Source organism: Oryctolagus cuniculus, chromosome 2, assembly GCF_964237555.1.
Source record: "Oryctolagus cuniculus chromosome 2, mOryCun1.1, whole genome shotgun sequence".
NCBI classification, from domain to species: Eukaryota; Metazoa; Chordata; class Mammalia; order Lagomorpha; family Leporidae; genus Oryctolagus; species Oryctolagus cuniculus.
The window spans coordinates 121,250-137,463 of NC_091433.1; the positions used below are offsets into that span (position 1 = coordinate 121,250).

The 16,214-nt window shown below is 66.2% G+C and overlaps 1 protein-coding gene across 8 annotated transcripts; it reads right to left on the bottom strand.

Moving 5' to 3' along the window:
* Positions 1–825: 825 nt before the first annotated feature.
* Positions 826–11,574, bottom strand: SLC49A3 (solute carrier family 49 member 3). Of its 8 annotated transcripts, none has more exons than XM_051828018.2 (10): positions 11,307–11,565; positions 9,997–10,155; positions 9,138–9,351; positions 8,920–8,996; positions 8,373–8,510; positions 8,182–8,298; positions 7,919–8,026; positions 7,605–7,762; positions 7,345–7,454; positions 826–6,870 (listed from the first exon to the last, which is right to left on the bottom strand). In XM_051828018.2, the coding sequence occupies exons 1-10, from the start codon at positions 11,442–11,444 to the stop codon at positions 6,467–6,469; spliced, it is 1,623 nt and encodes a 540-aa protein (XP_051683978.2). In that variant the 5' UTR covers positions 11,445–11,565; the 3' UTR covers positions 826–6,466. The 8 variants fall into 8 exon arrangements, with proteins under 8 accessions (XP_051683978.2, XP_051683977.2, XP_051683975.2 ...); XM_051828017.2 differs by having other exon boundaries at positions 7,874–8,026; positions 11,307–11,564; XM_051828015.2 differs by having other exon boundaries at positions 7,605–8,026; positions 11,307–11,568.
* Positions 11,575–16,214: the final 4,640 nt, after the last annotated feature.

Here is a 16,214-nt window from a genome sequence, read left to right on the forward strand (position 1 = left end):
GCCAGCCGCGGCCCCCGCCCCGAGCCTGGCCCCAAGCCCTCCTGGTCGCCCCCCGCCCTCAGCCTGACCCCGCTCTGTGGACACAGGCCGACCCCCACCCCCACAGACAGCTCAGCTGTGTCCGTTTGCCTGCACCTTAGAAGCAGCCTCGGCTGGAGAGGAGCCGGGTTTGAGTCAGAAATTAGTGTGGGGCGCGGGGGGGGGGGGCACAGGAGGACCCAAGGTCGGGGGCTCAGGATGCCAGGGCCTGCGGGAGCCCGCCGCACCTGTGGGAATGGCCGGGTGGGCTCCCACCCTCTCGGGCTCATGGGGAGGCGGGGGTCGCCAGCCCCTCTCCCCTGAGTGACCACAAGCCGCGCGGATGCCCGTCCAGGGCTGCCCTTGTTACGGCTGCTGCTGACTCTAATTCGAAATTAAAAAGCTGTGTGGGGGCCAGCGCCGCGGCTCACTAGGCTAATCCTCCACCTGCGGCGCCGGCACAAGGTTCTAGTCCCGGTCGGGGCACCGGATTCTGTCCCGGTTGCCTCTCTTCCAGGCCAGCTCTCTGCTGTGGCCCGGGAGGGCAGTGGAGGATGGCCCAAGTGCTTGGGCCCTGCACCCCATGGGAGACCAGGAGAAGCACCTGGCTCCTGCCATCAGATCAGCGCGGTGCACCAGCTGTGGCGGCCATTGGAGGGTGAACCAACGTCAAAAGGAAGACTTTTCTCTGTGTGTCTCTGTCCACTCTGTCAAAAAAAAAAAAAAAAAAAAAAAAGCTGTGTGGGCTCTTGCCTCGTATTCAGAGAAGAAATCTGAACACTGGCACAAACAGACCGGGCAGCATGGTGAGTTTTTGAGCTTTTTATTCAGGGAGAGACACGCACAGGAGAGTGAGGGGAAGTCTGGAAGTTAAGTGGGAATCCCTACCAGGCAGACCGCAGGCCGAAAGCCACGTGCAGCACGCGTTTTGTGCAGCTGTTAACAGCTTACCACGGGCAGCAGCGTGGACGGCCCAAAGGCCACGCGCCCCAAAGTGGGGTGGGGGGCAACAAAGAGCTCTAGTGGCAAAAAAGGGCCGGGCCACTGTTTCAGCCCTTTAATCCACTGCCAAAGGGGCGTGGTTAATTACCCTGATTGGCAGGTGGGCATACAGGTGTGGTCAGGTAGGGGCTGGTGAAGACGTGGTCTTCTAGCTCACAAAGCTAATCAGGTTAATCCTGTACGCCTGCCTACAACACCCTCAGCACCTGCCAGTTGGGGTCCTGGTCCGGGACAAGAAGCAGGCCGGATGCGCCACCGGACACACCACCCTGCACCCCTTCCCGGCACGCACACACCCACAGAGTGGGAAGGACACGTTTGCCAGTGGACAGCGAACTGCAGGGCCAGCAGACAGGCAGCAAGGGCTGCCTCAGCCTGCCCCAGGCTCATGGCAGCTAACTTACCCTCTGCACCCCAGCAGCCACACCTGGTCACTGGCTGACCCCTCAGGGGCCTCAGGAGCCCCCACTGGGCCTGGGGCTTGTGGGCTACAGCACCTGGGGAGGTACCTGTCTCCATGCCAGCTTGGGCAGGTGTGGTTCAGGGGAGCCCTGCCCAGGTATCACAGCCACACCCCCTGCTCCCTGTAGCCCAAGCTGTGACTGGCTTGGGTCCTGCTCCCTCCAGGCTGTGGCTGCCCTGGGCCCCTCCCTGCTCCCTCCAGGCTGTGGCTGCCCTGGGCCCCTCCCTGCACCCTCCAGGCTATGGCTACCCTGGTTCCCCTCCCTGCACCCCCATCCCCGCTCCCTCCAGGCTGTGGCTGCCCTGGGCCCCTCCCTGCACCCCCATCCCTGCTCCCTCCAGGCTGTGCTGGGTCCCTTCCCTGCACCCCCATCCCTGCTCCCTCCAGGCTGTGCTGGGTCCCTTCCCTGCACCCCCATCCCCACTCCCTCCAGGCTGTGGCTGCCCTGGGCCCCTCCCTGCACCCCCATCCCCACTCCCTCCAGGCTGTGGCTGCCCTGGGCCCCTCCCTGCACCCCCATTCCCGCTCCCTCCAGGCTGTGGCTGCCCTGGGCCCCTCCCTGCACCCCCATCCCTGCTCCCTCCAGGCTGTGGCTAACCTGGTTCCCCTCCCTCCAGGCTGTGGCCACCTGGGTCCTGTTCCCTGGGCCAAGGCATCCCACGTCTGGCACCAGCAGCCAGATGTCACAGTTCAGGCCTTCCAATCAGCCTGATCATCTCCAGGTCTCTTCCACCCCAGAAATCCGACCCCTGTGAGCTGGGCAAGGAGTTGCCCGCCCCAGGCCAGGATGGGTGGCCCCAAGGCAGGGGGGAGGACGGTGGCCTGAGCTCCAGAACCAGCTCTGTGGATGCCTTGTGACCCTGCTGCCGCCGCTCTGCACAGCTCTGGGAAGGGCTCCTCCGTCCCAGGCGGGCATGCAGCCCTCCCAGGCCCTGGGGAAGACTCACAGGGCCTTGCCTGGGCGAAGGGGCAGTCCATGCTCACTGTCCAGTTGTCCACTCTCTGGGGTGGCCCCAACCCTGTCCTTGTAAGGAGTGGCAGCCAAAACCCGAGGTGTCCTGGGGGACCAGGCAGGAGCTGTGGCACAGTGGGTAAAGCCACTTGTGGGAGACCCACAAGAAGCTCCTGGCTTCGGATCGGCCTAGTTCTGGCCTTTGCGGCCATTAGGGGAGTGAACCAGCAGGTGGAAGACTCCCCCCCACCCCCGTGTGTGTGTGTGTGCGCGCGCGCGCGTGCCTTTCAAATAAATTAATACATCTAAAAAAAAAAAAAAAGTGAGACCTGGGGCCTGAGCAGGAGGGACTGACTGGTGATGGCCAGAGCCCAGCATGGTGAGCTGAAGAGGCGTGTGAACTGTGGGTGTGCACGTATGTGCAATTTGAACGTGTCCACGAGTGTGTGGGTGTTAGCATGGCAACCAGGGCAGCATGAGGCAGGGGCTGGGCCCTCAGGAAGTCCTGGTGCCCAGGACTGGCCACCCACAGGGCCTGTTTGCCCCAGGGCCTGGGAGGCTGCCATAGCCATCCTGCTCCCTGGCCCCAGCTCCAGCTGCCCCTCCCCAGGACGCAGGCCTGGGGCCCTTCCAGCCCCATAGGCCATGACAGTGAAGTCTCCTGGACTCTTGCCTCAGGCCAGCAGCGAGACTGGGAAGAAGGGAGGGCAGACCCAGATCCAGGAGTGTGGAGAGGTGAGCTCCCCCCATGTGAGCCTGGGGGTGCTGCACAGTGACCCAGGCCTTCATGCTCACAGACCAGAATGAAGACAGCATCACTGACAAGGAGGACCTTAAGGACGCCTCCACCCCTTGGTGAGTCCCAAGCAGAGTGCGGCACGGCCGGGCCCCTCCCCAGCTGAGCCGGGGGGCCCCTGCCCCACTGTGGCTGTTCCGATCGGGCAGAGGGTGTCCCAGGAGGGATGGGGTAGGTGATGCTGCCAAACAGAGACCTGGTATAGGCTCTGGGGGGCTTCAGGAGGGAGCTGGCACCTCTGTGGGCGGCCTTAGCCAGTCTGAAAGGCAGAGATCGAGCTTCCATCCACGGGTTTACTCCCCAGATGGCTGCAACGGCCAGAGCCGGGCCAGTTGGAAGCCAGGAGCTTCCTCCAGGTCTCCCACGAGGGTGCAGGGGCCCAAGGACTTGGGCCATCTTTCACTGCTTTCCGAGGCCACAGCCAAGAGCTGGATCAGAAGAGGAACAGCTGGGACTTGAACCGGTGCCCACATGGGATGCCAGCGTCACGTCACAGGCTGCACTGTACCCACTACACCACAGCAGGCCCTGGCATTGGTGGCCTGGAAGGTGGGAGGGGAGGGCGCGGGGGGCCTGTCCCTCAGGCCGGGCCCTGCTCTCCCTGCCCTTTCCGAGCAAATGCAGCCAGCACAGGGCTTCCTGCTGCGACAGCCCACCGTGGGCGGCTCTGCTCCTGGCCTGGCCCAAGGCAGGGGCTTCTGCTCCGAGAGCTGGGGCAGCATCTAGTTCCAAAGTGGGGGTGCCGCAGGTGACCAGCCATTCTCAGGCTCTGTCCTCCTCACTCGCTGCCTCACCTAGGCTGAGTGCCACGCAGCACTGTGGGGTCTTCCTGGAGAACCCCCTGCCCGTGGAAACAGCAGACACCCAACAAGGCCGGGTGGGTGTGAGACCCTGCCCCAGCGACCCCATTGCCTAACCGGGGGGCGGGTGAGACCCTGCCCCAGCGACCCCACTGCCTAACCGGGTGGGGGGGGTGGTGAGACCCTGCCCCAGCGACCCCACTGCCTAACCGGGTGGGGGGGTGAGACCCTGCCCCAGTGACCCCACTGCCTAACCGGGTGGGGGGGTGGCGAGACCCTGCCCCAGCGACCCCACTGCCTAACCGGGTGGGGGGGGTGAGACCCTGCCCCAGCGACCCCACTGCCTAACCGGGTGGGGGGGTGAGACCCTGCCCCAGCGACCCCACTGCCTAACCGGGTGGGGGGGTGAGACCCTGCCCCAGCGACCCCACTGCCTAACCGGGTGGGGGGGTGAGACCCTGCCCCAGCGACCCCACTGCCTAACCGGGGAGGGGGTGTGTGAGACCCTGCCCCAGCGACCCCACTGCCTAACCGGGGAGGGGGGGGTGAGACCCTGCCCCAGCAACCCCACTGCCTAACCGGGTGGGGGGGGTGAGACCCTGCCCCAGCGACCCCACTGCCTAACCGGGGGGGGTGTGAGACCCTGCCCCAGCGACCCCACTGCCTAACCGGGGAGGGGGTGTGTGAGACCCTGCCCCAGCGACCCCACTGCCTAACCGGGGGTGGTGTGTGAGACCAGCCCCAGCGACCCCACTGCCTAACCGGGGGGGGGGGGTGAGACCCTGCCCCAGCGACCCCACTGCCTAACGGGGGCGGGTGTGAGACCAGCCCCAGGGACCCCACTGCCTAACTGGGTGGGGGGGATGAGACCCTGCCCCAGCGACCCCACTGCCTCACCGGGTGGGGGGGTGAGACCCTGCCCCAGCGACCCCACTGCCTCACCGGGTGGGGGGGTGAGACCCTGCCCCAGCGACCCCACTGCCTAACCGGGTGGGGGGGATGAGACCCTGCCCCAGCGACCCCACTGCCTAACCGGGGGTGGTGTGTGAGACCCTGCCCCAGTCTGCACAAGGTAACCCCGAGGCCAAGGAGGACAAGCTGGACGCCATGCTCGGGGAGGCCGGGCCCATCCACCTCACCGTGTTCCGAGACCTGTCTGGGGAGAAGCTGAGGGGCGGGTGCCGGGGGCATGGCCCCTCCTCAGCAGCCCTGGGTGTTGTGGTTCTCGACATGCCCGTTTCCCAACTGGAGAAGCCGTGGGCTGGGATGCCAGCTCCCTGCCCACACCCTGGGCTGGCCAGCTGGGGGTCCAGACAGCGGTCACCCCCAGGAGGAACGAGCAGCACCTTTGGGGCTGCTGCTGAGCCCTGGCCCTGCCCTGGAGCTGGAAAGGAGTCCCGAAGTGCCTTCTGGGCAGGCAGCATCAACGAGAACTGAGTGCTGGGCTCCTGGGGGGAGGGGGGGCAGGTCTTGCCCTGCCCCAGAGACCCTGGGTGCTGGACCCTGGCCCACATCCCCCTCACTCCAGCTTCAGGCCTCCAGGGGCCACCCTGAGCCCTCAGACAACTGACCAGGGGTCAGTGTCCCTCTGATGATGGCTGTGTCTTTGGCCCCTTTTGTGGAGGGCGCTGTGTGCCAGGCGCCTCTGACCTGGTCAGAAGCCCCCTGGGAACCTCCAGGGTGAAGATACCAGGGTCCCAGCAGGTGCCACAATGTCCCAGGGCCACAGGCCTGCCCTGTGGAGGGTGAGGGTGCAGGAAGAGCACCCACAGGTCTGCCCAGAGCACCCTACTGGGCGCCCCTCCTGCCTGCAGCATCAAGCACCTGCTGGTATCCCAGGCTGACAAGATGACCACAGAGCAGCCCTGGGCACGTGCCTGAGGGGAGGCACTGGCTGCAAGGGATTTGGTTGGGGCTGGAGGCCACTGAGTGGCCAGGGCCACAGGATTGCCACCCTCAGAGCCTCGCCCATGGCTCGGCACCCAGCACGCCCACTTCCTGGGGCCCCACCTCTCCCACACCCGACACTGCTGCCTCCCCAGGGCCCAGAGGGCTGGACTCTGGCCCCTGCTGACCGGCTCAGCCACGGGGATGGACCAGGGGCTGGGCTCAGGCACACAGCCTGAGCTGTCTGTGCAGCACTGTCGACCCCCCACCGCCACGCCCCTGTGCAGGAATGAACCCAGGCCGGCTTCAGTGTCTGGGATTTACTCCCGCCCCTCGGTGGACAAGATGCTGCACTCACCTCCGTGCACACGGCCGCAAGCTGGGCTACGAGGTGCTGCGCTACATGCTTGGCCTCGGGAGGAGGAGCCTGCCAGCCAGTTCAACCAGCACGGACCCCAGGCTGACCACAATGCCCCACCCTCGGGGCTCCAGCCTGAGGCTCTGGTCACTCGCATGGGATCCTTCCAGCGAGGGCCTCCACACACCGTTCAGGCCGGACTCTGCCCCGCGCTCAACCCCCAACAGCCTTCTCCCCCAGCCGGCACCTGCACCAGCCACCCTGGGTCTGATCTGGCCAGACCCAGGTGTGCCGTGGCTGGCTCTGAGCCGTGGCAGGCACAGCCATGTTGGCCCCCGCCTGCCTCTCCCGCTGCCCTTTCTGAGCCGGCCTGGGCTGCCGTCCAAGTATCCTGGGCCCCCGACTCCAGGACCAACGGTGCCGGAGCCTCAGGGGATGGTTCCAGAGCTGGTGCCCGGTCCTGTGCTGCTGACGTGTCCTGGGCGAAGGTGGACATGTCGGACTCAGCCTGCAAGCGCCGGTACGGGGTGTGGAAGAAGAGCACCAGGATGCAGGTGAAGAGGGTGCACATGCCAGCCATCAGCAGTAGGGACACTGGGGACACAGGTGCCGCTGTCCCCAGAGTCCGCCCAAAGCAGCCCAAGCCCCCTCAGCCACAGCTCAGGCTGTCCATGACTACAGTGACCCCAAGGACACAGTGCCGTTCCCAGTCCCAGGGGAGCAAAGACCAGGGTTCCCCACAGCCCTTCCCACTGCTGGGCCTCCGGGTCTGGGTCTCTCCCTTGCTGTGTGCCAGTCTCTTCCTCTAGGTCTCTGGGTCTCTCTGTCTCTCTCTCTCTGTGTCTGCCTCTTTTTTCTTCTCAGATCTCCACCTTGGAGTCTCTGTCTCTCCTGTTTCCTTGATTCTATGATGCACACCAGAGATTTCAAGGCCGGTTTTGAGCAGGGTCTCTGGCTACACTCACCATGCCTGAACTGCCCAGCCCACCCCGTGGAGAGCCGACAGGGTGCGCGGCCCCCCGGGCTCCAGATCCCCTGGCCTCCATTCCCCAGGCTCGGGACACACACCTGTCCAGTCCAGCGGGTCCTCGCCAAGCCGGCAGGTGGATGAGGAGGACTGTGGGCGCCGCACAGCCAGTGCCGACATCAGCACCATGAAGAGCACACCCTCTGCCTGCCTGGACACACATAGCCTCAGCCCCCACCAGGGACGCCCCTGGGGAGGGGGCTGCATCCTCTCCCCCTGCTGGTTCAGGCCTGCACACAGCCCTGGCCAGGGGCCTGGGGCACTCAGCCCAGGGAGGGCAGGGAGTGGCTGGGGCACTCACCCCAGTATGAAGGCCAGGCCCGCGGCAGCACCCTCGCCCACAGGGTAGGAGCACTCAACCGCCAGCTCCGTGGCCACTGGCGCCACTGCAAAGCCAAAGAGCCCAAACAGGGAACAGACGGTGGCCAGTGCCAGGCGCTGTCCCTGCAGCCGGGACACCTGGGGAGAGGGGGCAGGGCACGGAGGCTGTAGTCGGATACACTGCCCACCCTGAAGCAGCACTGGCCCAGCTGCCACCCAGGGGCCCTGCAGGGCGAGAGGGGCTCTCACCAGCACGAAGGCCACGCAGGCCATGGAGGTCAGGCAGAAGCCCACCTTGATGGCCTCAGTGAAACGCTTGGTCCGATCCACATACAGGCTGAGGACCAGGGCCCCCAGGGTCCCAGACAGGATGAAGAGGGCCCCACAGAGGCCAGAAAACTCCTGGAGGGGGGGGAGGCCATGAGGCCCAGGCAGGACGCTGGGGCTCAGAGCAGCGCGGAAGGGACGGCCTGTGCACCCGGCACCCAGCATCCACGCGGGGGGCAAGGCGTCTGCTGCCTCTGCCGAGCGACTCCCCGGGATTGCCCCACGCTCACGCTGGAGTAGCCGTGCACGCAGAGGATCTGCTCCAGGAGGGCCAGGAAGCTGGAGAAGATGCCCACGCCGCCCCAGTAGCACACAGCCAGGACGATGTAGGCCCTGTTCCAGGCGAGCTGCAGGGCGGGGCCTTCAGCCAGGGCCCTGGACCTGCCCCCGCCCGCCCCGCCCCGGAATCCCCTGCACCCACCAGCTTCAGTCCATCCAGGAACGTCCCTGAGGTGGGGCTGGCAGCCCCGGCAGAGGGCAGGGAGGGGGGCACAGTCCCCCAGAGGCAGGTAGTGGCCAGCAGGCAGGCGAGGCCAGCAGGGACCATGTAAATGCCGAGCTGCGGGAGAGTGTAGGGTTACCGGGTGGCCTGGAGGATACAGCTATGCACACGTTCACTCTGCTCTGGGCGCCCCACATCTTCCTGCCCCTGCCCCTGCCCCTTCCTGTCTCCCCCCAACCCCAGCCTGCCCTGTTCCACCCTCCCCTGCCCTGGGGGATTCCAGGCAGAGCCTCCCTGGGCTCAGCTCACCCACCCAATGGCCACCAGCACACCCCCAAGAGAAGCAGGCCTCACAAGCACCCATGTTGTGTCCCCAGACAGGCATGGCACACAGGGGTACCCACACATGCACACAGAGACATACAGCACAGGTGTGTAGACAACATAGCACAGAAACACATGAGCACACCAAACACACACAGACACACACGTGCACACCACACAGGGACACCCATGAGTGCCTCACCATCAAAGGGATGTCCTCCCCCTTCTTGACCAGAGCAGGCGACAGCACATTGGCCACAAGGATGCCCAGGGGGTTTGCTGTGGGCACAGGGACAAAGAAGCCATCAGCCCAGCTGCGGTCAGGCCTTGGCCCAGACACGGGGAAAACCTCGGGAGAGAGGACGCCACAGCAGAGCCTGGAGCTGAGCCCAGGAGGCAGGCCCTGGGCCGGGCACTCACACATGGTGGCGATCATGTTGGCTGTGGCTCTCTGCCGCTCTGGAAACCACAAGGCGGCCAGCTTGGCCGGAGAGAAGATGACCAGGGTCTGGGCCAGGGCACAGAGGCTCTGCCCCGCCATGAGGAAGGCAAACGGGCGGGGGATCCCGACGGCCACGCAGGGCAAGGCCCGAAGCCCACTCCCAGCAAAGTTCAGCCACGCACCCAGGATAGTCTGCAGCGGGCCAGGAAGATGCCACTGGGCTACGCTCTCCCCTCCCCCACAACCTGCACAGCTGCCCAGCCCACCAGGGTATCCCTACCTCCAACTGCCCCACTGCCTGCCCTGCTGCCCAGCCCACCGGGTGCCTTCCCTCCCCCACAACCTGCACAGCTGCCCAGCCCACCAGGTGCCCAACACTCCACCCTCCCCCACAACCAGCACAGCTGCCCAGCCCACCAGGTGCCCAACACTCCACCCTCCCCCACAACCTGCACAGCTGCCCAGCCCACCAGGGTATCCCTACCTCCAACTGCCCCACTGCCTGCCCTGCTGCCCAGCCCACCGGGTGCCTCCCCTCCCCCACAACCAGCACAGCTGCCCAGCCCACTCGGTGCCCAACACTCCACCCTCCCCCACAACCTGCACAGCTGCCCAGCCCACCAGGGTACCTCCAACTGCCCCACTGCCTGCCCTGCTGCCCAGCCCACCCGGTGCCTCCCCTCCCCCACAACCTGCACAGCTGCCCAGCCCACCAGGTGCCTCCAACTGCCCCACTGCCTGCCCTGCTGCCCACAGGTCCGACTGCACCATGGCTCTGGCACCCATGTGCTGGGGACCTGGCCTGTGCCACGCAGGCTGTGGCGGGGGCCAACTCACCGCCTCACGGAGCCCGACAGAGTCCAGAACCCAGATGGCTGCCACGCTGGCCGGGATGGACACCACAAGGAAGACCATTGAGAGCCAGTTGATCTGCTCCACGGTCAGGAGGAAGTGCGCGGCGATGGTGTCCGCCACGGGTGCAAAGCTGAGCCACAGCTGCAGGAGGTGGGGCGGAAGGGAGTCACCGCCCACCCAGCCCTGTCCCAGCCACCTGCTGCCCCTGCTTGGCCAGCCAGCCAGGGAGTGTGGGGTCAGCAGGTGTGCAGGATCATGTGCGCACAGTGTGGCCTGGACCTGGGGTCCCGGGAGACTGTGGGTGCACAGCACAGCCTGGACCAGGGTCCCTGTGAGGCTGTGGTGTGGACCCAGGGTCCCCGTGAGGCTTGGTGTGGCCTGGACCTGGGGTCCCATGAGACTGTAGGTGTGGTCTGGACCCGGGGTCCCCGTGAGGCTGCCCCGCACCTGTGACCCCTCAGGGAGGGCTGCTGGAGTGGGGTCAGGCCTCGCCCACATGCAGCTGTCGCCCTCTGAGTGGGCGGCGGGCAGGTGGCAGCATCCCCGGCACCTTCCCCAGCCGTAGGCATCCTCACGTCCCAGGCATTCAGCAAACTACAGGTGTACCGCCTCTGCAGAGGGCCCCCAGGCTACGGGAGCGTTGTGGGTGTGCTGCCCATCCAAGTTCAGGTGAGTCATCTCCTGGGCAGGTGCCAATCCAAGTTCAGAGGAGTCTATCTCCCAGGAAGGGGCCACACCCTCCCAGGACTCCTCTTCCTCCTTCAGGACCAGGCTCAGAGCCCGGCCTCCTCCCGGCTTCCCCCAGCACAGAAGGGCCGTGGCTCCTGGGGCTCCTTCCCAGAGCTGCAGCTCCCTGGATGGACAGATCTGCTGCAGCCCCGTACCCGCCCCAGCCTTCTCTGCTGTCCACCAGATGCAGCCTGGGGCGAGTGACCCAGGGCTCAGGGCCACCAGGGGTCACGGTGAGATTCTCGTCCCCTCCAGACAGCTGGCAGCATCGGCGTGTCCAGAGGGTTAGGGTTAGGTTTAGGGTTAGGGTTAGGGTTAGGGTTAGGGTTAGGTGGGCACAGCTCCCAGGCCGACACCCGCTCTGCCCGCGCCTGCGCCAGGGGACCGCGCAGCCCAGCCCCGCGGCGGCAGCCTCCAGCCCAGCCAGCAGGGATGGAGACAGGCCCCAGGCCGTGCCCGCGAGTCCGCCTGCGCGGGCCGGGCTGGACACAGGCGCCGGCTGCCCAGCGTCCCGGAAGCACAGCAGCGCCCGAAGCAGCCGCACGCACCCCACGGCGCCCTACCGTGGCGTTGGAGCCGCTGAGCAGGCTGAGCGCGCCCAGGAAGAGCCAGCGGCGTGGGGTGGGCGCGTGGAAGCCCCGCGGCGCGGCCTCGGCCCCGCGGTCGCCGCCCGCTTCCCCGGTCCTCGCCGGCCCAGCCATCGCCGCACGCCCGCCCCGCGCCCACGGCGGCCTCAGCTAGTCTCGGTGCGTGGGCCCGGGCCTGGGGCGGGGCTCCGGGAGCCCTCGGACCCCTCCTACCCGGCCGGCGGGGCGGGGCGGCTGCACGACCGGTGCGTCCGGCCCCTGGCCCGCGGGCGGGGCGGGGAAAGCCCTCGGCGTGGGCGGCTGAGGAGGGGCCGGGCTCGGCGGCAGGATCCGGCTGGCGCGGGGGCCCCGAGTGTGCGCGAGGCGGGGGCAGGATCCCCGAAGCCAAGGCGCCCTCTCCGGCGCGACCCTGGCGCTTCCTTGTCCTGACCGTTCAGCCCGGCACTCACCTGGGTGCTGGATTGCTTGTGTGCGGTCCCGTCCTTAGTACAAAGTAGAAAGTGGGGCCCGTGTGCGGGGAGCAGCCCCGCGCCCACTCGCTGAGAGCCGCAGTCCGAGTCCTCTCGCGCCTTCCGGCCAGCAGAGGATTCAGACGGGCCGCAGTGGGCGGTGGGCGCGCGGTCAGCCTGACCGGGCAGGGCCGCCGGCTCCGAGGACGCAGGTGGCGCGGCACAGAGCACGCAGTCTGCGCTCAGACGGGGGCTTTGGGGGTGTGGGGGGGCTCCAGGTCTTCTCGCCGCTTCTCCCGCGGGACAGTAGCTTGCTGTGCCCGCAGTCGGTGAAGTTCCTCCCGGCGTGGCCAGACCCCGCAGGCCCCAGGCTGGGCCCACCCGGGAGGTTACCCTAGGTGGCTGCCTCCCGCGCCTGCAGGTGTCTCCCGGAGGCCCCGCTGGGCTGATGTCTGTGCGTTTCTCCAGCACGTGGACCCGTGTCTCTATCTCTGTCACTTTTCATGTGTAATCGTCACCGTGGGTGACTCTGCTCTCTGAAGCTTCGTGTACCTCTCAACTGCGTTTTTTTAAAGATTTATTTATTCGTTTGAAAGGCAGAGTTACAGAGAGGGAAATGCAGAGAGAGGTCTTCCACCGCTAGTTCACGTCCCCTAATGGCTGCAAAGGTCAGAGCTGGGCCAATTCAGTGCCAGGAACAAAGAGCTTCATCCGGGTCTCCCGCGTGGGTGCAGGGGCCCAAGGACTTGTGCCATCTGCTGCTGCTTTCCCAGTGCATCAGCGGGGAGCTGGATCCGAAGTGGCACGGCCAGGACTGGAACAGGTGCCCATACGGGGTGCCAGCACTGCAGACGGCAGCTTACCTTGCTGGTCACAGCTCTGGCCCTGAACCCTTTACTTCGTATGTTGTCCGTGTGGTCCCCTGATTGTCATGTGACTTGCTGCTGAGACCCACAGGTGCTGCAGGCAGGGTATGGGGTGGGCAGTGGCCACTGGACTTAGCCCCATCCAGTCCCCGGGGACCCGGGCCAGGGAGCAGAAGCCTGGCAGGTTGGAGGGGTCACTCCTTGGTGTCCCAGGTGAAGATGGGCAGTGTCACCATGAATGAGTGGCGGGAACGAACTATCAGGCAGGGCCAGCGCCCCAGAGACGGGGGTCCAGGGTAGCAGTGAGGACAGCTCACCTGCCCGTGGCAGGGGCTCCCACTCTGTCATCCTGCAGTCCCAGGCCGCTGCAGCTGGGTGAGTCTGGACCCATGGTCTCTCCAGCTCCCTGGGACCCCCACCCACAGGTTCCTGCTCTGAAGGAAGCTGCTGGAACACTGCAAGCAGAGGACATGGCCTGGCCCTTTTGCAGGAATCACAATTCCGTGTTGAAAATAGGTCTGTGGGCCCAGGAAAGAAACAAGGAGAGGGGAGGCCTTTGCTAAGCCAGGGAGCTGGAGCAGGTGCACGGACGAGACGCGGCCAGATCCTGAGGGGGCCCTGGCTGTTGGCAGGGAGGCAGCGCTGAGCCGGGGGAGCCGTCATCTCACATCCATGCCCCCCCCAACTTTCACGCAGTGAAAAACTGCAGCTTCCACAGCTTCTCTGCTAAAAGTAACTCACACGGCTGCCAGCTGTGTCCCGAGCCGCAGCGACCTGCTAACGTCATGACAACGAAACGACCACGGAGACACAAGTCAAAGACTGCCCACGAGGGCAAGGGAGTGCTGGCCCTCAAGCCTGCCCCACCCCCACTCCTGCCTCCAGTACGGGAGGACCAGAGCCCGGCCGGGTGCAGTTCTGTGCCGGGAGTGCACCTTCAGCTTGCCGGGAGCCAGATCTCACTTCTCTGCCCACCCTTCCCGATGCCTCACCTCTAATTCTTTTGAAAGATTTTTAAAAATTTATTTTAAAGACACAGCTACAGAGAGAGAAGGACAGGGAGAGCAGAGAGAGAGAGAGGTTTTCCATCCGCTGGTTCACTCCCACACTGGCCACAATGACCAGGGCTGGGCCAAGCCAAAGCCAGGAGCCAGGAGCCAGGAGCCAGGAGCTTCCTCTGGTCTCCCACATGGGTGCAGGGGCCCAAGGACTTGGGCCATCCTCTGCTGCTCTCCCAGGAGCACATGCTGGGCCCCTGCCACTCACGTGGGAGACCCAGGTGGCGTTCCAGGCTCCTGGCTTTGGCTTGGCCCAGCCCCAACAGTTGTGGGCATTTGGGGAGTGAACCAGAGGACAGATCCTTGTCACTCTGCCTTTCAAATAAGTAAATAAATCTTTAGAGAACACAGAGTGGCTGGAACACTCTCCCAGGCCATGGTTGTGGGAAGGTCTCCATGTCCATCGCCTCTGGCTATGGACGCTCCACACTGCCTGAGCCCCTCCCCACCCCTTCCACGCCTCCGGCCTTGTCACTCCTTTGCGCAGAGTGTCAACCGCGTGTTCTGTTTCCCTCACCAGTGAGGTGTCTGGTTCCTGCGGAGCTGGCTTGGCACCTGGACATGGAGCCAACCTGGCACTTCTGGCTCCAACCCCACACAACCCCGCAGCCCTGCTTTCTCTGCCGATTCTTGTGGTGCTGTCACCTCCCATAACCACTGCCATGCACACCCCAAGGGGTTGGGGTGCAGACCTGGGGGCTCTAAGACCAGCTGAAGCTTCTCCGTATTCTCTGACAGGGACTCCCCCCCCCACCTTTGACAGCTTTCAGGGCCATGGTGACAGCGACGCCGGGCCGCCACTGGCTGGGCCTGAGCGCTGGGCCATGGTGACAGCGACGCCGGGCCGCCACTGGCTGGGCCTGAGCGCTGCGCCTTGGTGACAGCGACGCCGGGCCGCCACTGGCTGGGCCTGAGCGCTGGGCCATGGTGACAGCGACGCCGGGCCACCACTGGCTGGGCTGGCTGCCCCCCCTGCTGAAACACCAGCTCTGAGCCTCAGGTCGTCCCTGACACCCGGGGAGGATGAGCCCTGGGGTGCAGGTCCAGATGCATCCACAAGGGGGCCCTGCAGGACGCCGCTGGGGTGCTGGGCTCCAGCTCCTGGCTGCCGAGGTCAGGAAGAGACCCAGGCAGCCCTGGGAAACTGTCCTGCCCAAGGACCTCCTCACAGCACCGTTCGGCCACCGCATAAGCCAGAGGACGGGGAGACTGGCACCCACGGGGCCTTCACCTGGGGACCTCCAGCTGGCTCTCTTCACAGACACCTGCGGTTCCCTCCCAGTGCTCACGCCAAGTCCCTGCCCTCCATAGGAGCAAGAGACCTTCCACTGCTGGCTCACTCCCCAGATGGCCACAATGGCCAGGGCTGACTGGTCTCCCAGGTGGGTGCAGGGGCCCGGGGACTCGGGCTGTCGTCTGCTTCTTTCCCAGGTGCCTCAGCAGGGAGCTGGAGCAGCCGGGGCTGACTGTGCCCGCATGGGATCTGGTGTCCAGGGCTGCCTGGCCCCGGGCCCTGGTTCTCACACCTCCTGCCACCCCTCGCCTCCACCTGGTGCCGGCGTGCTCGCAGGCCAGCAGAGCTGCCGGGACACCCGGAGCACACAGCACTTCCCCACCAAAGCCGTGGAGGTCGCCTGACCCGCACATGGTCCCGTCCTGCCCACCTGTCACAGGGCTCAGTCCTTGGGGGCCCTACAGCGCCCCCTCAACACGCTGTGGGGGCCTGGGTGACTCTGGGTGTCACAGCAGGAACACACAGCTCCTGAGCGGCTCCTGTGTCACCGTGGGAGTGGGTGCATCCCACTCCCGGTGGCCTGCGTTGCCAGGGACAAGGCAGCCTCCCGCCCCACCGGTTTCCGGTGACGTTGCAGGTGTGGCACAAGGATCAGTCTGCAGCCGAGCGGCAGGAAGGCCCTGGGTGTGCTCACCAGCAGCTGGGATGGCTCCCGCGACCACTGGCCTACTGTGCTAGGTGGCTCGGTGGGCTCGGCTTTGGGCAGCCCCCCAGTGAGCCTCCCCGCTGTAGGCACCCAGGACGGCTGCTTCCCCACGACGACCTTAGCTCATGCTAAGATGGCTGCGGCTGGCACGGCTGTTCCCCTCACGCATCTGACACCACGACAGCGCTGAGGTCCCCAAAAAACAGAGGGTGGCACTTAAGCCCCGCCCCGCCCCAGGCTCCTGCGGTGGCACCCCCGCGTCCACCATGAGGGGCAGTGAGTCTCGAAGCTCTGCTGACCCTTCCTGCGCCCCCCACGCATTCTTTTCTTGCGTGGGAGGCAGGGCTGGGGCCCAGGGGCTAGGGGCCGGGCCACGCTGCAGGCCCCGGAAGGCGGGCTGGGGGTCCGAGCCGGCCCTCGGGCAGGGCGGGGCCGCAACCGGAAAAGCCGGGGCGGCGGAGCCCCGCCCCGCCTGTGGCCCCGGACAGCGCCCGGCCCCGCCCCTCGGCCTCGCACGCGCCTGCGCCCTCTCACCACGCCCCGGCCCCGCCCTGAGTCCCGCCCCCGAGAA

Bases quoted from the DNA above. Each gene is read 5' to 3' on its own strand.
- SLC49A3 (XM_051828015.2), bottom strand. From the start codon at position 11,444: ATGGCTGGGCCGGCGAGGACCGGGGAAGCGGGCGGCGACCGCGGGGCC. The intron at 7,455-7,604 runs GTGAGTGCCCCA...ATGTGTGTCCAG, and splicing joins GGCCTGGCCTTCATACTGGG to GCAGGCAGAGGGTGTGCTCT. The intron at 6,871-7,344 runs GTGTGTGTCCCG...CTGTGTCCCCAG, and splicing joins GGACCCGCTGGACTGGACAG to TGTCCCTACTGCTGATGGCT.